General features: G+C 40.5%; 1 protein-coding gene across 1 annotated transcript in view; it reads left to right on the forward strand.

Moving 5' to 3' along the window:
* The window catches only part of REV3L (REV3 like, DNA directed polymerase zeta catalytic subunit), a 108,782-nt gene that overhangs the window by 16,601 nt on the left and 70,495 nt on the right, over window positions 1-21,686 (forward strand). Inside the window, exon 2 of the mRNA XM_051613089.1 lies at window positions 21,036-21,225. Within this exon, the coding sequence (XP_051469049.1) occupies window positions 21,036-21,225 (190 nt within the window). The remainder of the gene's footprint in view (window positions 1-21,035; window positions 21,226-21,686) is intronic.

The raw sequence follows: 21,686 nt of genomic DNA on the forward strand, positions 1-21,686 counted from the left end.
TTTCTGAAGAAATTAATAATATGTAGAAGTAAACATAATCTAAAATTTGCTGGAACATTCCGTTTAGAAGAGGATGATGCAGAAAGACCCCCTTGATACTGATTAATGATTTTCTGACCAAAGCCAAGACAAATTATAGATCACCTTACTTGTGTTTTTAGATCTCAGGGTCTTTGGGTGGTTTTGATAGCAATTCTTTTCTACTTTTCCTAGAAATAAAGGAATTCTTTGTCTCTTAAAGGGCTAGAGCCCCACAGGTTTCAATCATCAGCATCTCTTCTGAGTTGCACAAGACTTACTTTCTCTCAAGATGAGGTTCTCAGGTTGCTGTCCTAGTCCCCAGCCTTCAGTGCTGCAACAGGGTGGTCACCTGTGTGATACATTCTCTTGATCTCTGCTTTGCTCTCCGTATGCTTTGTATTGATTTCACTTTTGCTATATTCAAGTTAATTGACTAGACTTTGAAATAATCAGTTAAGTGTTGATCTTAATGATGCAAAGTAATTTTTAAGCACAGATTTTTATTCTTGGTTATGCTCAGTTTTCTCTGGTTGTCCACATGTTTGAATGTCCACTGGAAGAGTGAGACTTGAAGAACAGTCTGATGGTCAGGGTGTTGGAGTTCAAGTTTTGTTTTTTCCATTCATTTCCTGAAAGGCTTTGGAAAATGCTTCACCTTTTGGTCTAATTGTGAATAAAACATGTATCCTTTTCTTCATTGTCCTGAACTTTGCTATTAGTACAGAATCACAGAATCCTAGGGGTTGGAAGGGACCTGGAAAGATCGCCTAATCCAACACCCTGCCAGAGCAGGATCACCCAGAGCACATCACACAGGAACTTGTCCAGGCAGGTTTAAATGTCTCCAGCCAAGGAGACTCCACAACCTGGGCAGCCTGTCCCAGGGCTCTGTCACCCTCACAGTAAAGAAGCTTTTTCTGATGTTTATGTGGAACCTCCTATGTTCCTTTTAGCAATTAGTAGTCCTTATGGTCTGTGAGTTAACTGCAGTATTAACTGTCCTACAGACCTCAGGGACAAAAAAATTGGAGGTATGATTGTCAGTGTACTTCTGAACTTGTATAAACTTCTGTCTCCTGGCACTGGGTGATTAGTGTGAAGTTGCTGCATGGCTTCAGGAAGACCTTTCTTTTCAGCTCTTGGAAATGTAGATAACTGCTTCTGAGGAAGACTCTAAGGTCTCTCTTAAGGTGTGTCTTCACAAGCAGTTAGCAGTAGTGCTTTTGGTTCTTGCCCCAAAAAAGTGTATCATACCATTTGCATTAACAGCCTGCATGTACTTTAAGATTTGGTCAAGTTTACTGACTTTAGGGGAAATCATAGATCAGAATTCAAGCACATTCCTTACTGAAGCTTGCCATGGCATGCAAGTAAAATTACTAGAGCACCTGTAGTCCTCCAGTCCTCTTGCTGCAGTTATTGTTACAGAGCAGGTTAGCTGACACGTGCTGGTAAAACCTCTTAAGAGGATTGCAGCATGAAAAGTAGAATATAGCACTAGAGGTACACAGGTGAACAGAGACAGTATTGAAATGCAGAATCACTGGGTGGTGTTTTACAAGGTTAACCTGGGTTTTCAGAATTGGTCACCAATCTTTGAGTTTTCCATGGGATAACCAGCTGCAAGGGGATCTAAACCCACATAGGAATAAAGCAAAAGCTATTTTCAAAGAGGTGGAGAAAACCACTTCTTTGACAGAGAAGAGAAAAATGTTCAGTAGCTGCTAGTCCTCTTTGTTTTCTTTTAGGAGTAGCTTCTACTATTGCAGTAGTTGTAGCATGGGAAAACAATGGCTTGGAAAGATTACTGTGTCCGTATGCTGCCATCAGCTGAAAAAAAGACCTAATAAATGTTTGTTTCTGTAAGCCCTTGGGTAAAAAGCAATAAAGCCACTACAGAAAACTAACTAGTATGGAATAAACTGGTTTCAAATGTCTACTCTGTAATAATTTCATCAAAAGTTCTATTCAAAATGCATAAAATTACCTCTCACAGCTGATCTATAGAGTTATACCAAGTTTTACCTGTTACTGTGACGAGGAGACTTCATCCTGTTTACTTACAAAGTGAACAGTGTCCTGGGAGTTGAATGGATCATATTTAGTTTAGTTTTGTCCCCTCCCATTGCTCCCTCTTGAGTAATATTTAGCTCTAAAACTCTCCAACATGTGTTTTGTTGTTTGGGGTTTTTTTTAACTATGTACTACCCCTGCTTTTGTATTAAACCCTTGTAGTCCACATGGACCTTTGATTAGTGCAGTGAGATGTCTATATTTTGTTTGGATGTTGTTATTTCAGTTACCAGGTTGTAGTGAGGAGCTTAATGAAGTCCTATGGGTATCTTAAACATGGAATGTCCTCCATCCCATGACTAAAATATGTAGCTTTTAAACAGGTTACAAAGTGAGGACTTTGTTCTGAGTAGATGATGATAATTTTTTTCTCAGTGCATTGGAAATGCAACTTCTCTAGCATTTTTTAAGCCTTCCCGATACTTTTGATGATGCATTCAACTCAAAGGCATTAAGATATGAAATATTTATGTTAAACTTGCATAGATATGTGCTTAATTTTTCTAAACATGCTGATCAGTACACATAAATTTTCAAAACCTGAATCAATAAAGTTCTGTTCACAGAACTTTGCATGCAGGTTTGTATAGTATGTGCTATTCTCTCCATCTTCCATTTTACCAGGATTTTGTGCAAAACCAAACTTGTGCCATGAGTATAAGCATACTGTACTGGTTCTTTCTGGCCTAGTGAACAATATTCGTTCTAACTGTAATAAAACTAATGAAAGTAATTTATTGACAGTTGAGAACACAAAAGAACTGCTCAGCATTTTTTCTTTTTTCTTTTTTTTTAATATTCCCTGCAATGTACAGAATTCAAGGTGGAAATTTTCTGATAACTCAGAGCGTGTCACCTGATGCTGTGTTTTCGTTTGTTTTGAGTTGTAATACATGGTTGCAGAGTAAGAGCTGGAGTTGAATTTTTAGAAAAGGTTAACAACTTTGGGGTTTTCATCCCTTTAAGGAGCACAAGTATTTCACGTCAGAAACTGCTGGTTATAATATTTATAATAAGCTATTATTTATTTTCTTGCAAGTTTGCTGTGTAATTAGTTTGTATTGATAATGTCTAATGTTGATAGAATTCAAGGAAAGTGAAGTAGTGCAGCAGTCGTACAAAGTTATGTCAATTACTTGCAGAGTTTGGGTATTCAAACAAAGCAGGTTGTTGTATATAAAAAAAAAAGAATGTAAGCAGAGTTCATGGTACAGGAAACAGTGGCTGTGAAAAAAAAAAAGGTGTCATTGCAGACAAGCAGCTGAATGAGTATCAGTGTGATGCTGAAAGAGCTAATGTCATTTTTGTTTACATCAGTAATAGGAGAATGCTGTGGAGGTTGAAGGCAGCATTTCTGGAACAGATGTGGGAAGCAGTGTGTCCAACTCCTGCACCAGTACATTTTGAATTGTGTTGAAAAAATATAGTAGACTCAGAAGAGAGCTCAAACATGTTTTTTCCTCCTCTAGAGACTCTTTAAGTCCAGATGGAAAATAGTGACAAGTTTTGTCCATCAGGGGTCATTGCTGGGTCCACTGTTGTTTAATATCTTCATTAACAATATTGCCAGTGGCACTGAGAGCACCCTCAGCAAGTTTGCTGATGACACCAAGCTGGGTGGTGTGGTCAATATGCCAGAGGGATGGGATGCCATCCAGAGGGACCTGGACAAGCTGGAGAAGTGGGCCCAGGGGAACCTCATGAGGTTCAACAAGGCCAAGTGCAGGTTCCTGCGCCTGAGCCAAGGTAACCCAAGACATGAATACAGGCTGGGGGAGGTCACGCTGGAGAGCAGCCCTGTGGAAACAGACCTGGGGGTCCTAGTGGATCAAAAGCTGGACATGAGCCACCCATGTGCAGCTGCAGCCCAGAGGCCCAACCTCATTCTGGGCCAGCAGATCAAGAGGTGATTCTTTCAGGCTGGACAACAAGGGTCTCGATCCCCTCCCTCTCCTACCCAGGTAGGGAAGGAGAGACAGAAAAAGAAAGACTTTGCTGGGTTGAAAACTAAACTACACAGCTTTAATTAAACACTGATGACATAAGAAAATATATACAATTATATACAAATGTGTTCAGGATATGTACAAAGCCCCTGTTGCCTCCCCCCACCCCCAGCAACTCCCACAGTACTCTCCTTAGCTGCAAACAGTCCCAAAAAGTTCCAGAGCTGCTGCTGAAGAGAGAGCAGAGTGATGAGGGTCAGGAGAGCTTGAGCTTGGGGGTTGATGGTGATGGATGGACGGAGTCCTCCCCAAGCGCCAGCCATGGATGAAAGAGAAGGGAAGAAGAAGGAGGAAGGAAGTTGTCTTCTGTGATCTCTGGGCTTCCTCTGAGCTTAAATAGATACATGGAATGGAATATCTCTGGCCAGTTTTGCTGTCTGTCTAACTCAGCCTCCTACAGGCGGGTCACAGATCTCCCCGTAGTGTCTGAGACGGCAGAGTGAAGGTGCAACCTTGAAGCCCCAGCAGTTAGAGAAACATTCCACCATTATCAGTCTTGGTTGGAACACTACTAGTTAAAAGAAAGCTTACTGAAGGAAAAAATAATCAGTAAAAGGAAAATGGGCTTCATCCTGACTCCGTCACTATTTCTGGAGTGACAGGAGGTTCTCAACAAACCAGGACAAGGATTCAGCGCAGGTTCACTGTACGGCTGCCTCTGGGTGGGAAGTACTGCCCTGATTCAGTCTCAGCAATGTGGAGTTAGAACCATAGGCTTGTAAAGTGAAAAGATGTGAGTCCCAGTTCCCCATCAGGCTCCTTGTGTTATTACAGAACTTACTGCCTTGTTCTGGTCTGAGCTGTGTGTAAACAGCTGACCCCAAGTACTGAAGGTTAACATAAAATCTGTCTGTAGGACTGTCCTTTTGTAACACCTTGGAGCTCAGGTGAGAGCTCCCTATCTTTGCAGCACCACCCTAAGGTGTTACCCTGTGGGAACAGCTGTGCCCAACTGTCAGGGCAGGAGCACTCTAAATTTGTGTGCTAGTTCAACCTGCTGTAGCTTGTGAGTGTATTTGTGCTTCTAGGGATGACAGGCAAAACATCATGCCTGTACTTTCAAAGCATGTGAGCAGTCAATTACAATGTCTTTGCCTGGTGTCACTGTCACCATGGGCACTGCCACAGTGGAATCAGAATTCGAAGCTAAATGTAACTTTTATATGAAATGTGTCCTTGGGTATTCACTATCTCACTGTAGGGGAAGGAGATTAGTGTCTTGGAGCTGGGAAAGCAGCTGTTAAATGCACAAGTTGAGTAAACTTTGGCTCCATAAACCAGCTTTAGAGATTGGCTTGTCCTTAGAAATGCAAATGATATTAATAATTCAGCACATGCAGGATTGGATTCTTCTGATTGCTTGTGACCTAAGAGAAGATGCCAGCACTGGAGGTGCTCTCACTGTTCAGATAAGTTGTTCCTTTATGTATAGCAGCATTTCAGCCAGGTGCAAAGCCAGAAATATTTGAGTCATTTGACTTTGTTTTATCTGTTACTGCTAAGTATTTCTGATGCTTATTGCATTTTGGCAGATGCTCTTTTTATTGAAACCTCTTTTAAGTATCTAAAACAGTAACACTGTAAAAGCAGCTTCAGGGGAGCAGAGCATCAGGCCAGACCTGGTTTGGTTCCATACTGTGTAAAATAGAACGAGAAAGTCTCTGCTGTTCTTTCTGAAGCAAATGTATATTTGTTCCTCCAGCAAGCATCTATTTGTTCTGCAAGTGTTGAGCACTTCAGCACTAATAAAAAATACATCACAGCATTCTTTGGAACAGTTATTATTTCTAGACAGATCTGTTAGTTTATGGCAATACAAGTGTTTAACTGGTATTGCTTTGGTTTGTGGCCCTGAGAGACCTGCTTGACACTGTCATGTCACCCTTGCCTCTTTCTTAGAGTGTGAGAGGTCATTGCAAAATACCAGTTTCCAAATAGTCATGCCCATCTACTGAAAAAAGCTCACCCCTTGCCATCAGAGATTTCTTACTCATACTTCACACAACCCAGGTTGATGAATTACAAGTTAGATTGAATCACTGGAGAAATCTCAAGTGGAATGGAGAGATAATTGTGGTCATAGAAGGAGCAGCTGACACTGTCATGTTTATTCCAATATCCTCACCAGGAGGACTGAGCCTCTTCTAGACAACAGGCTTCATTTGTTGCCTCTAAAGTTAGATATCTTTTGTTGAATATTCATTGAATTCAGTGTTGTTAATTTATGTCCTTCATAGGCATATACTCCTGCTTGAGCGAGTATTATTTCTGGCTGAAACCTAATTCTTAAAGGGGATAAACTGATAAAAAAAGAGATCATTTGCCAAAAGATCACTGCTTTCTGGCCAGCCCAGCTATCAGCAGTTTGCCTATTGTTCTTTTCTGTCAGCAGTCTTCATCTGTCAATTTGAGGGTTCAGGCAACTCACAGAAACTCCTGAGCTACAAAGCTCTGCCAGGTCTCCCTTTTTGAGGGTCAAAAGAGAGGTTTAAAACATGGGCTTTTGATAACTTCAACACAGAGGTGGAAAGTAAGACAACTTCAGAACAATATGAAAAGTATTGGAAGTTTGTTAGAAAATGCATCTGGTGACAACTGGACATTTCAGCCAAGTCTTCCAAATCTTTATGCATGTAAAAGGCCTGTAAAAATATAGTTCTAAATTTACATGGCAGGGAATCAGTTTTTCATCTTTTATTACTTCTGTCTGCTTTCTGGCTGGTTCTAGGTTGCTGATTGTGCCCCTGAAACACTGGAGAGGTGTTGTCTGTACAAGTTCTGTCTTAAAGTAGGATGAATTACCTGCTGAAGGGGCCCATCTCCCCTGGTCCTCTTTCACTTAGAAGTAGCATAATGCTTAATTTATTAGTCTGGATGTACCTCCTGCATAAAATAAAAGGTAGGGCTCTGGAGCATCCATCTGACCTACAGAAGGTGAGTATAATGAAAGACTTAGTGAAGATGAAGATGCTGTTCCTACTGTTTCTTTTTATGGTTCTTCCTCAACACATTTTCCTTTTTCCTCACAGGCAGTAGGATTCGTTAGGTTCATGTTAACAGCACAGTCTGTTGACAGACATGTGAAAACAAATGTACTTTTTTTCCCCAGGGGACAACGGTACAGAAACATCTTTATGAAGTGAACAGTAGCACAAAGTATGTGTTACAAGCATTTGATTCAAAATGAGCCAAGACAGAGAGTTGCAGTTCAAGAGTCTCACATGAGTAGACAGGATACATGGGCCCTGTGAGTGCAGGCAGGGAACTCTACAGATAATGACATTTATACATGGTGTGGTAACTACACAAAGAGTAATTTTATCAGTATATTGGCTTGTGTCTACTTATTTTTGAAGTGATTCAACTTTTGCTGAGATAATCGATTTGGGACTAGGAAAGTTAAAAATTACTTTGTACTGGCTCCATTTGAAGTTCTATTAATGCATGTGTATCATGTACACAGGGGGCTGGTCTGTGCAATTTTTTATAAGCAATGAGCTGCAAATTAGACTGTTATGCATTTTTTTTTTTTTTTACTAGAATAAAGAGACTTCAGAAAATAGCATGTTTTGTAATACACATCCCTAGAGCTATATGCCTTTCAGTTGAGTGCAGATGTTAATTATTAGTTGGTTAACCTCAAATTTCTTCGGAGCAAAAATGTAAGCCTGGTCACATGGCAGGCCGCAATGTTGATTTCTATCATCTGGAGTTCTTAAAAGTTTTCTTAACAATAGTCTTACTTTTTTTCTGACTGTTAAGGTAAATTGCCATTCTTTGCATGCCTAGCTACAGATTGTGGTGACTGTGTCTTGGATCCTCTACTGCGGGTGTTACACTGAGATTATTTTTCACTTTTTCTAAAGTCATTTGATAAGTCATAATTCCCACACGGTTGGAATTGTGCTGCACTGTCTCTAGGGAAGCATTGCTTTGTTTGTTTAGGTATGTTTGAGTCTCCAGTACTGAGGAGATCACTATGGCGTGATCTCTTGGAGAGCTGTAATGCACATTTACCCAAAACTGGCTTTGTTTTTTTAGCCAGATCAGTGTTCTGTCTCCATTCCTGGTGCTGATGTCCAAAATCTTGTACAGTCTCAAAGGAGAAATGGAAAATGGGAGCAAGAGCAGGTGACCTCAGCAGCTTAGTTTTAATCAGATTGTTGTCTCTACTGTACAGCTGAGTTGTTTTTCTAAAGCATGATAATTCTGTATAAACACCCAGAGGATATTTTGGTATTGGCTTGAGGGTTGGGTTGTTTGTTTTTTTCTTTCTTTCCTTTTGCCTTTTTCCCCTTCTGTTGCCTTTCCTAGAAGAATAAAAGGGCAAAAATTAAAAACTGAGGAGTATATATAGCAGGTTTGATGCTTTGGATGTTTATAGGTGTGTGTTATTTCACATCTTCCTGAGTGTTGTTTGTGTTACAAGTGGCTGGAGGAAAGACAGTTATATCTGGAACCTGGAGATGTTTCCTGTTCAATTCACTGAAATCTGAAACCTCAAATACTTGGACAGACAGTTGCTCTGTGCTAGGTTCAAATGATGCTTTAATAAATTTCTTTTAAAAAGTTACTTTAAAATGTAATAACTTAAAACATGTTTATATTTTAGCAATGTCATGGGTCATATTTCAATAAGTTTGAAATTTTAATTTTGGAAAAAGCAACCAGTAAGCAAGTACTTTAACTCAGATTAATCTAGATACCTTTATAACGTAGCTACTTGTGTGCTTATAGGAGAAGTACATCTTTAGCAATTCAGCTGTCCTGTTTGCAGCCAACTGCACTCATCATTTCACCTTTTGATACACTTACTGAAGTTGATGTGTGCAGATGCTGAACCTGCAGTGTTGTCATAAAATTGCTTTTAAAGTTCATAAGGAATCTAGTACATTATTCAATCTGGCCACAAGGTGACTTGTGCTATTATGTTGCTCCTGTAGGATGGGAGTTGTATAAGAATCCCAACTCTCTCAGGCTGTCTCCAGAGCAGAGCTACTCCAGCCCAAGGATCATCTCTGTGGCTTTCTCTGAACTCTCTCCAACAGCTCCATGTCCTTCTTGTGTTGGGGGCTCCAGAACTGGACACAGTTCTCCAGGTGGGGTCTGACCAGAGCAGAGCAGAGGGGACAATCCCCTCCCTGGCCCTGCTGCCAGGTGCTGCTGGTGACACAGCCCAGGACAGGGTTGGTTTCTGGGCTGTGACTGCACATTGCTGGCTCATGTTGAGTTTCTCATTCATCATCACCCCCAACTCTTGTTAAACTAAAACTAAACTTTTGGTCCTTCTGTGACCTGAGGGAAGGAGCAGATTACTGCAGTTCTTGGCCCAGCTCAGCAAGCTCTGTCAAATGGCATCTGTGGGTTGATTCGAGTTGTTTATTCACCTTCATAGCACCATAGAATGGCATGGGTTGGAAGGGACCTTTAAAGGTCTTCTCATCCATCCCCTCTTCAGTGAGCAGGGACATCTTCAACTTTCAGAGCTGCCAAATTTTAACTAGCTTCCTCCCAGCTCATCTTTTCTCTTTCATAGAAGTTCAGCAGTCCCCATTTATCAGTGTTGCATGTAAATTCTTCATTAAAAGCACACCAGGGTTTCAGTCCCTAAGAAGTGCAAAGGTGTGCCAGAAATCTCTTCCTCTGTGTGAAAACATTACAATGACTTTCAAGAATGTGTTCAAATGCTATTTTTTCACATTCTTTCTAGCAATTATCACATGGTGCTTAGTGACTTTGTATTCAGTTGCTCAGCTGGTAGGCATCAGCTTGTTTATCATCCCCAGTTAAAAACTTAACCCAAATAAAACATTCACTTTTGTGGGGTCTCAACCTGAATGTATTAGCTTTAAGTTTTTATATACTATTACAATACTTATTTAATAAAGCCTAGGAATACTTAATTGTTTTCTAAATAATAATCAGAATGAAAATGGCAAGAAGAAGGTGGGAATGGTATCTGTTTTCTAGAATCTGTTTTCTAGAATCTGTTTTCTAGAATCTGTTTTCTAGAATCTGTTTTCTAGAATCTGTTTTCTAGAATCTGTTTTCTAGAATCTGTTTTCTAGAATCTGTTTTCTAGAATCTGTTTTCTAGAATCTGTTTTCTAGAATCTGTTTTCTAGAATCTGTTTTCTAGAATCTGTTTTCTAGAATCTGTTTTCTAGAATCTGTTTTCTAGAATCTGTTTTCTAGAATCTGTTTTCTAGAATCTGTTTTCTAGAATCTGTTTTCTATACGCATCTCCCTTGATGGTGAATCTTTGTGTTGATGCTTGCTGTATTGGCATACATCTCTAGCTCCTGTGCCAAATGAGATCTGCATTATCAAGTAATTTGTCCAGCCTGTAGTTCTGACTTACTTGCATATTCCGTGTCTTTCCTATTTATCAGATGAAGCTAAGGTTCTGTGAAAGAATTGCTATCAGTTGCACCATTAAACTTTTGTTTAATACATACACCTGAGGAGCCAGAGGCTTAACTAGTAGCACTTAGTTCTGGCACTTACTAAGATTTCTGTCAATAGATTGACAGTTTGAGTTGTGAGTTGAGTTCAGGTTGTTACCACTGGTTATCAGCTGCCAGACTGCAGCTCCATCTATTTTTCCTGTCATTCTCAGACTCTTGCTTCCTGTTTTCTCCCTGTGCTTCTTTATATCTCCATTTATCTTTTTACGCTCCCCCCCCCATGTGTAGTTTGGCTTTTTGAGTTTTGGTCTTGGTATTTTGAGTTGTTTTTTTCATTTCTCTTTCCATTCTTGCTGGATACCTGCAGTAGGGCTGCCAAGAGCCTGGGGAGGGAGAGTGTTGCTTTTGACTGCAGTTCCTCTGCTCTTGCTGCAGACTTTATTAAATTGTCTTAGACATGGAAGAAATTCCCTTTATTGCTCAGGTTTTATTTTTGAGGGAAAGCTTTTAGTGTGTAGTGTGTAGTCATAAAGTACTGACTTGTCTTTTCTTCTCATTGGTCTTAGTCATTCAGGCTTTATCCAGTTAATTTTTCTCTGAGCAAGCTGCTACATTAAAGAAAAGAAATAAATACCTGAATAGTTTCTATATATAGCACTACTTAAAATTACCATGATCATCCACATAATTGTCATTGTAAATATGTGGATACACAGCCCATGAAATTGTCAATGTAACGGTTACAGTGAGAATCTTTCAGTAGGTGCGGGATGCATCTGTGCTGGTAAGATTCGAGGACAATTCCTACTGAGCTCCCCAAGTTCATTTCACAGCGACCTTTCAAGAACATGAGCAATGCTGATTATACCCCAAGTACATGTACTCTTGTCTTCTCTGTCGGTCAGATTTCAGTCTGCCATAAGCCATTCAAAACACAGGATGAAAGGAGCTTCAAAAGCATGATGTCCTGACTCTTAAAAGAACAGGAAATCTCTTAGAGCATTAGCAGAAAACGACATTTTAGAAAAAGCTGTGGACTGGTAGTGGAAATTAAACATCCTTTTTGATAACATATTGGTGCTGGAAGGAGTTTTTCACATTTTTGTCACTTTATATGATGTTTTAATCTTGATCTGAAAAATGTAATGTCAAATGTGAGGACTACATTTTGGAGAAGGCTGGTTAAAAAGTGTTAATACTACCTATGTATCAGTGCTGTCAGGGGTTTGGTAGAGGGGCTGAGTGGGCATTGAGAGGATTCAGATCTGAACAGAGCAAGGGAGTGACTGATACAAGCACTCCCTCTGAGCATTTGTTGGATTAGCTTAAAATGTGAAACTAGATTGCTAGCTGTTTTTCTCCCCGTGTTCCTTTTAATTATACATGAAGGACAGCTTTTGTGTTCAGTGCAGAAAGGTAGTCAGTAGTTAGAGTTGTGCTGTGCACAGAGTTTCCACAATTTAAAATTTAATAGCCAGTGAGAGGACCCTGTAAAACAGGAGAATCTGGACAGGGTGATAGTACGTCAGTGACAGATACTTCTCAGTAGCACTTCAAAACATATCTTAAAGAATGCAGACTTGCTATAAATACCTAGTCTTGGCAAGTGAAACATCCAGTCTGTGCAGTCTTTACAGCCACTCTGAAGATCATCAAGTAAATATGAAACAATCACATGAAATGATCTGTACAAGACGAGCAGTCTTTAGATACAGACTCTCTGTAAAATGCTCAAGTGTTTAAATTTTTCTTGCTGTAGCACTGAGGCAGAAAAAGGTAGTTCAGTTGCAATTGTGTGAAGAACTAGAACAGTGTGTATGTTATCAATTAGTGACTGTAACAAGCCTAAGATAAGAGTGCTACAAAGATTGGGCATTCTTTGCAGAAGGAGCAGGCAAAAAAGCCATTAAACCCTTTGTGTGCTGCCAAGAGACAGCAGACTTTATAGAAGATGAAAAGCTGGGGATGGATGCTTAATTAAAGATGAGGAAGTGAAGTAGCATGTCACAAAAGAGACCAAAATAGGAAGTAAGATATTGAATAGTATTGCAAAATGTGCAGAATGAAATAGTTATGCCAGCTGTATTAGTGAAAGAGCATTGATTTACATATTTTGTAATACATAAAAGAACAGAAGAAGGCATAAAAAGGTCACATTTGAAGAGTGACAGATGCTGTGCCTACATTTAGCATCTATTTGCTTTAGTGGATGCTAAGGTCTTTGTTTACCTGGTTGGGGGGGACCCCTGCTTGTTAGTAACCACAGCTGAGGGTGTGGCAGAGTTCTAAGGACTAAATTCATAGTAGAAGACAAAAAAATTAAAATACAGCTTCTTTTTAAACACCGTGGACAGATCTATGGGAAAATAAGTCTAAGAAGAGCTAATTTAATTTACTTTTAATTTCACAGGCTTTTTTCTTGCATAAGACTCTTACCCTCCCATGGCTTTTGACAAGCAAACAGGCTATCTGATATTTTGGCAAGCAAAAGTAGAGAACGTTACTGTAGTGTTATTTCTTTATGCCTCAATATTGTAGTGTAAAGGAGGAGAACATTTTTCATTACCATATAAAAATACACTGAAAAATACTATAATTTGAAGTTAATTTTTCTAATGCTGCTGCTGTTTTCATTGTTTAAAACAGTTATTTTTTTGTACTTATACAGCACCTCTGCAGACTTAATCTTGAATAGCTATTGAAGATAAATGTAATAGTTATCCGACAACTGTTAAAGTGGAGCAAAGAGATGAAAATTGGTATGAAGGAAAAGAGGACAGTAAGATTTTTTTGGTGTGGTAAAAACTGTAGAATTGCTCAGGATTTACAGTTTTGTTAGATAAATAAGGATTCAGAGCACCAGCTTTCAAGAATACAGCTTCTCTAAGTGGTCTTCAGAGCTGTTTCCTTTGGGGATTGGTTCATAGCAAACTCAAAGCTGCTACATCATCTGAAAATGGTTTCCCTTGTTTAGTTGGTTGGAGAATCCTGTCATGAGAATCCTTAGGGAAAGCTTTGAATAAGGATTTGAGGTATGTGTAATTTAAATGTGTAGCATCATTTTTAAAACTACCATGAATTAGAGTGTTTTATTACCCTGTCTGCTTGCTGGAGCTTCCTTGTCCCCCACTTGGAAATGTCTTGAGCACTCTACACCTTTGTGCATAGCCTTTCTTGGAAGACTCATGAACAGGCATACTCTTCACTGATATGGTTTAAGTAGGTTTTATTGTGAAGGATAATACTGTCTCCCACATTATTTAATTCTTAATAGAAAAATGGGCAATATTTATACCATTGTGTTAATTTATGGTAATATTACTAACTTATGTAAAGTTCATGGTTTAAAATGTTAAGGTTGTATTGAAAGGTTTTATTAGTTTGGGGGTTGAGCTGTATGTTGTTTTTCATGAACGCTGATCAGCTGAAACTTCTACTCTGAGTAAAGGGTTTAAATCAGAGGCTTTCAGCTGTGACACCCCCTGAAATCTTCTGGTCAAGTTAGGGATCACAAGGTAGCACGTGTAAGTCTAACACTAAGACTTGCTTTACTTTGTTGCCTTTTCCAGGCCTTCTGAAATAGTTTGAAGGCTCCGAAGGTTGACATCCAGGGGATCATTTCTGTTTCTCGTGTGTGCTGGGTTAGACTTGCCTAACAGCCACCTTCCTGCCCCTCTGATAAGATGCACCACTCCCCCCACCCTGTTTAGGCAGAGGGATAAAAGTGGAAGAACAGAACCAGTAAAAGGAGTAGGTCAGGATAACACAGGGAAATTGGTTACCAATTATCATTGTAGGCAAAACAGACTCTACTCTTTAATTCAACAAGGGCAAGTGCAGAGTCTTGCATCTGGGGAAGAACAAGCCCATGGACCAGTACAGGTTGGGGGCTGAGCTGCTGGAGAGCAGGGTAGGAGAAAGGGACCTGGGGGTTCTGGTGGACAGGAGGATGACCATGAGCCAGCAGTGTGCCCTTGTGGCCAAGAAGGCCAATGGCATCCTGGGGTGCATTAGAAAGGGGGTGGTTAGTAGGTCAAGGGAGGTTCTCCCCCTCTGTTCTGCCTTGGTGAGGCCACATCTGGAATATTGTATCCAGTTCTGGGCCCCTCAGTTTAGGAAGGACAGGGAACTGCTTGAAAGAGTTCAACACAGAGCCACAAAGATGCTGAAGGGAGTGGAACATCTCCCTGATGAGGAAAGGCTGAGGGAGCTGGGTCTCTTGAGCTTGGAGGAGACTGAGGGGTGACCTCATCAGTGTTTACAAATATGTTAAGGGCAGTGTCAGGAGGACAGAGCCAGGCTTTGTTCAGGGATGTCCAGTGATAGGACAAGGGGTAATGGGTGCAAGCTGGAGCACAGGAGGTTCCATGTAAACATCAGAAAAAACTTCTTTACAGTGAGTGTGACAGAGCCCTGAGACAGGCTGCCCAGAGAGGCTGTGGAGTCTCCTTGGCTGGAGATATTCCAAACCCGCCTGGACACGTTCCTGTGTGATGTGCTCTGGGTGACCTTGCTTTGACAGGGGGGTTGGACTGGGTGATCTTTTGAGGTCCTGTCCAACCCCTAAGATTCTGTGATTCTGTGAAACTGGGAGAAAATTAACTAATTTGTTGCCAGTTAAAATCAATGTAGAAACAAACATTGTAACAGCACACCTTTCCTCCCCGTTCTCCAGTCTTTGCTTAGTTCCATCACCCCAGACTCCCCGAACCACACACCTCACTCCTGCCCTGCAGGCTCCCATGAAGCCTGGCAGGGGGGTTGCAGTCAATACACAGGTGGTATCTCTGCCACTCCTTCCTTCCTGTGCTTGCTGTGCAGCAGGCTCTCCATGGGCTGCAGTTCCTTCAGGAATATCCTCATGCTCCACTGAGGCGTTCTCCACAGGCTGCAGGGGATACCTGCTCTGCCATGGAGCTGCTGCTCCTCCTCTTTTCTCTGACTTTAGTGTTCCCTTTCCTAAACATGTTTTCCCAGAGGTGTCCCCAGTTTGTCTGAGGGGCTCAGCTGTGCTCTGCAGGAGGGTCTGTTGGAGCCAGTGTCCCACATGGGGCAGCTCCTGGCCTCTTGCCACAGCTAACAGGTTAGTAAGATACTAAGAAAGCAGTGTATTTTCTGGGTCTGTTCCCTGCTATTACTGTTGCACACCATATAGCTCTTTTAGAAGCTTATAGAGGAGTTTAAAAGTTGTCTGAATTGTTCTGACTAGCTATCTGGCAGACAGAAAACTGCCTGCTTTCTTCCAGTTGAAAAAAAAAAAATAGTTTGTTTCAGCTGTTTTTTTTCTGACACAGGAAAAAGGGGAAATGTGATGGGAACAGTGCACAGTCATTACAGTATTTAATAGGCAGATGAGCCTCATGCGGAGGTGAAAGTTCAAGTTCAGTTACCAACCAGCAAATCTTTTTCTCCTTTGAATATATATGCAGCAATTTCCATTTACATGTGGCTTGTGTTACTTCCATGAAGACAGACCGTAAGGTAGCTGAGAGAACTTGTGTAGCAGTCGCAGTCTTTAATGAAAGCTGGGTGAAGGAAATGGAAACAAAAGGCTCTGCTCCTCCTTTTTACTACTGGCTCATTTTTTCATCTTTTACAAGCTGCAGCAAAGAGCACATCATTGTTTTATTTGTGACTAGCAAATCCACTCTTTCTGCCCGGCTGTGCTGTGGTCAGTGTGGTGTGAAGCAGTCTGCTCTGCTGCATTCATGTGGTTGCTTTTCTTACTGGCATAGCATCTTGCCTGTGTTGCCAGCCCATGTGTGCCAACAGCCCGGCAGGATAGCTGGGATCTGTAGCTGGGGCCAGCTACACTTTCCTCCTTCACGTGTTTTAGTTCATTTTAGCTGGCATCCTACTGATTTTTTTGGCATTTGAGAAATATTGCCAATATTATCTGGCTGCTTACGTGAGTAATATGTCAATAGAGGAAGCAAGAATAGCAGTTTGTATGTGGCTCATTCTCTAGATGTGTACTGAATTAAGGAAATCCCTGACCTCGTCTGCTTGTTTCTACTAAGAAGAAAATACTGTTGCCATTTCTTACAGCTCACAAGAATTCAAAGTAGTGAAGAATGGTTTGTATATGGTTCATTGTTGATTTCTGAGGTGCTTAATTTCTTTGGTCTCTGTTATTTCAGGAGCCTTGTACTTCTAAACTCTCTTCTGCATCTTTGGATGTACCTAGTTCTAGTTTGACTGCATACCAGTGAACTTCACGAGTTACGTTTTTCCTATAATATCCACTATGGAGTTATTTTACTTGGTGGTAGGTAATAGCTGTTCCTTTCTGTTGATGTACCTGTGCATCTTATAAATGGTCAGGTTTGTCTCAGTAAGACAAGGGCAGTAGCTTTGCTTTGGGGAGCTTAGGATTGATCTGGGCAGTAATGCCCAGTGTAGACTCTAGCCTGAGAGGCCTCAAAGGTTATGTCTTTTGTAGATACCTCCCAGTTCAAAGTACCTAATGGACTTCATCTTTGTGTGGCTGTTGCATGGCTTTCTAGTCTGGAGAAGACAAGACTTGGTGAGCCAGGTGGTCTCTTAAGCTAAATGTTTCAAATTATTAAGACAACTTCTATTTGCTGTAAAAGAGTTGTCTCTGGGCAAACTGGCTGCATGGCTATCAGCTGGAGATGTGGTAACTGCAGGATGTGCTTAGGCACGACACAGAAATCAGTGCTTCTAATGTAATTTTGTTTGGTGTTACCTCTCTGAACCTCTGAGCAGTAGAAACATCTGTTCCAGGGTTCTCAGACCTTGGGACCTGACACATTTGCTAAAGAACTTGAGCGGAGTTTGTCTTTTGGAAGATAATTGGTTTAGGGAAGCCTGTGGACTTCTTGTTCCAATCTAGAAAATGCCCAGAGATCTGGGATTCTGGGAAGAGGATATTTGTGCTGCTTTCAAAAGCACAGGAATGTTGTGATGCCTCTGTGTTTGGAGGGAGGTGTGCTGTCCCTGAAATGAAGAATACATTGCATTTTCTTCTAATTGTGAGAGCTTCTTACCAGCTTTTAGGAGCCTACTGAAGTGGTGGGAAGTGTATTGCAAGTTTTGACCTTTAATTTTGAATATAGAGATAAACTTTCTTCATACTGTTTTTTTGCCTTTTTTTCCCTTGTAGGGACATCTTATATATTTGGATTAGTTTTTTTTAAAATGCAATTCAACTTTGTATCTGAATGCTCTGCTTTTCTCTCAGCTTTGTCTCCCTCCATAGTTCAAGTGGTAGAAAAAAATCTGTTGACTCACTTGTCTTGCTGCACTTCACCATCTCATAGGTGGATGGTTGAGATGGTCTGGTTTCCATATCGTCAGGTTGTTTCAGTTTTGCTGATGCAAAGTGTTGAAGAAGGCTGGGTGCCACTTCAGAATTTAGTAGTATGAGAGGAAGAAGGATGCAGGGGGCTTGCTGTTGCAAGACAAGAATGTTCAGTAGTGGTATTCTAGCCCTGCAAATTGCTTATACAACTTGCTTTCCTTTCTGCAAGACCTGTGGGAAAGAACTTACTTTGAAATTGGATTCTAATATTTATCCCATTTACAAGTTTTTATTTTCAGATTTTTCCTAACAGGATTGTTATTTTTCCCACTTTCTGTAGTTGTCATTGTTCACAGTTAGCTTTTCAATTACTTTTTTTTTAATCTAGATGGTTTAATAGCCAATTGAAAATACCTCTTAGTATTTTAAAGATGGCAGTGTAATGTCTTTTGGTTCCTAACAACTTTGCTCTACTGTTGCTGTTAAAGGCAGGAAATCCCTTATGGCTGTCAAGTCTTTTTTGCATCCTGCAGTGACACTCTTGTGTTAATGTGAATTCTGTTGCTAATACTGTCCATGTTTAATTAGTCCTGCCACTTTACTGAACTACAGTTAAAGTACTTTTTAATAGATGGCAAGTGTGTAAAAAGAGCTTTTCTTCCATTTTCTGCATCCTTTTTTTAATCTCAAGCCAGAATTTGTCCTGAAATCTTGGGATTTTGCAATGTATTTAAGTGCTGCTGCATTCTCCTTTTTACTCCCACTCTATTGTATTTTATAATGGTCTGTGAGAAAGGGATTATACTTCAGCTTCAACAAAACTGATTGTTCATTTACACAGAGGAGAGTGGATTCTGTGTAGTTGCTCCCAATGGATCTACTTAGCTTCTTTTAATGGGATCAGTTTGTTCTGTGGCAGAAGTATCACAGCAAAATATTTTTGCATGAAGACCAACACTGAACTGTTGTCTGAAGTTATGTTTCTCTCTAGTTCTAGTTTTCTAAATACTAAGTAAGATTATGTCTACTCAAAATGTTTCTAGTATTGAGTTCAACTTGTGAGGGTTCTGTAGTCACTTCTGGAATTAAGTACAGGATAGGAACTAAATGGCTTTGAGCATCATTTACAAAAGGTTAGTAAAACTGTATCACAACCACAGGACATGCACTCATTCATTATTAGAAATCTCCCATGCTGGGATTTTGTATTTTAAAGGTATCCTACCTAATGCATGAACATCACTGAGGCTGCAAGGCCCCTGAGCTCTGGAGTCAGCCACTTATTCTTACTGTAGAATCTTGCATTCTTCTCTGGGGTGAAATGAATTGGGGACTGTAGAGCTTTGCCTGTAGCCTCAAGGTTAGGTCAGTCTAAAGTGAAAATACTGGATTCGGCTGTTTGTAGGTAGAACAGATTCTGAAACCTTGTGTGTGGTTTCTTTGGGGTGACTTGACCTCAGTATTGACTTAAAGGCTCAGTAGAGCTCACATTCTTTACTATCCAAAAATACTGCATTTGTAGTTTTTTAAAAGTATTGATTCATTATTATTCTGGCTACTCATCAATATTAACATTTAGTTTGCAGTTTCTTGTTTTCAAATAGCCAAGTTGTGTTTCCCACAGTGTCTCATCATCTCAAAGTTTTGTGTGTTTCTTCTGAAATAGTTGAAAAGCATGGACAGAATTCATCATAGATGGTGACCTCAACAATAAGATCTGAGCAATCTGTTCTAGTGTGAGATATCCCTGCTTTTTGTAGGAAGGTTGGACTAGATGACCTTTAGAGGTCCCTTCCAACCCAAGGCATTCTATGATGTATGTGTATACAGGTTGTGTTTAAACATTGCAGAAGAGACTTTATGAGAGTGACTTATGGGGCAAATAACATTCTCCTTGGAAAATGGACTTGTAATACCAGCCTTTAAGCAGTTTCTTTCACTTCTAGACATGATGTGGAGGTCTGATAAATATTGGAAGGACAATACAGTAGAAAAAGTGCTGTGCTGTTTATGGTCTTTGGAGGCATGCGTTCCACAGGTGTGAAAATTTGAAAGCCCTCCTGATTCTGCCAGAGTTCTTCCTGCTTTTTGATTGACTCACAGCTGCCTGCACTGGGTGGCCAATGGTGCACTGATTGGAGTGTGAATGAGTGCAGGTAGTTCAGCCAAAGTCCACCTGCTGAGAAATAACCTCAGCTTGAAATAACAGACTTCTGGAAGTATTATCATTGGTCTTGTGGATCAGGGAAGTGGTGTTACCTCTTTGCAGTATTTCTCTCCTGGTTGATGAAAGCACTGCCTTTAGATGCTGCTTTGCTGTCTTTGTGCAGAGAGCTTCTCCAACCCTAGCTCAAGGTTCTATACTTTGCCTGTCCTGAGGGTTAATCCCCAACATCTGCTTACTGCATTTTTCTGTGAAGCTATTGCATTGACCAGCGAGAAGTCATGAATGATTTTTGGGACTGGAAGGAGGCTGAGCAGGATCCAGTGTTAGTTTTGGGAGTGACTGCATGCTCTGTTGTGTTCTGGTGAGGAAAGAACAGACAATGTGCATGACACTTGAGACCAGCCCCCCAAAATTGGGGTAGATTTGGAAAATCTTGGTCCATATCACTGTTCTGCCTTGTCTGAAGCAGAAGTTCAAGCTGTGGCACAGCACAGTGGTTTTCATGGTGTGTTCTTCTGCTGTTATTGCAGACTCATGAAACCTAAAGGAGTGAGCATGTTGTTAGAAGGCTGGAGACCTGCATATGCTGTAGAGGCTTCTCCAGGATGCATAAAGCTGAAAAGGAGGATGTTATTTTTTTCTGAATTGCAACTTATGCCTTAGATAACTAGATTATGGAATGGCTCCACACATGCTCTGGAGGCTCTTTTTAATTTCTGGCAGGTTGTGTGCTCATCCCAATGAGGAATGGGAAGAACTTAGATTCCGCTAAATTTTCACAAAGGCTGGGAAACTATTAACCCTCCTGTATGCGGAGTTGTTCTCAGAGAGGTGTTGTGTTGCTACTATAAAGAAAATTGTTAGGAGAGGAATTGCCACTGTGTGTGTCACATTCTGTTCTGTTCTGCTTTTGTCAGTGACTCAAATGTGAGAACTGCTGCAAGTTGGTACCATTTGTTTGAAACACACCTGAACTGGTTTTGTAAACGTATCCTGTCTGCAGAACCTGAAAATAACCTGAAAAAAAAATAAACTTGGGGACTACTTAAGAAAAAGTTGTTACTAGAAAATAAATGTTTACCTTTTTTTTTTTTTTAGGTCAGAAGACTTGTCTCCACTTACATGGTATCTTCCCTTACCTCTATGTACCATACGATGGTTTTGGACAGCATCCAGAATATTATCTTCGTCAAGTGGCATTCAGCATTGACAGAGCACTGAATGTGGCTTTAGGCAATCCCTCTTCTACTGTTCAACATGTTTTCAAAGTGTCATTGGTATCTGGAATGTAAGTATGACCTGTTAGGATTTTTGGTTATTTGTTCTGAAATGTTGCAATTGCACTACATCAAGGCACTGAGTGTGGACCTGGGTGACTGCAGTGCTTTTCCTTTTTCTTTTCCCCCATGTGTGTCTTTGTACAGGCCTGTACAACTACTAAACAACTCTTCTCACTTGCTTTGACTTTAACATAATCAACAGGTTTTCCTCCAAACACTTGACACACCATTTTTTCCCAAACTTGGATTCTCCTGTCGTTTTTCCAGATCTGTTCCTTTTAACTTTTCCTGTCTCTGCTCTCTCAGCAGTATTTTCCTGACAACATTTTCTACCTGTCCAGGTTATTCTAGGTTCTCTGTGACCAGGCATGTCTTGCAGGAGCCTGACTCTAGGTCTCCTTTTCTTTGTTCATCTAAGATGGCTCCTTTAGGAAGCACATCCCAGAGACTGTCAGGTTGTGTTTATCCA

The sequence above is a fragment of the Apus apus genome, chromosome 3 (genome assembly GCF_020740795.1).
Source record: "Apus apus isolate bApuApu2 chromosome 3, bApuApu2.pri.cur, whole genome shotgun sequence".
In the NCBI taxonomy this organism is placed as follows: domain Eukaryota; kingdom Metazoa; phylum Chordata; class Aves; order Apodiformes; family Apodidae; genus Apus; species Apus apus.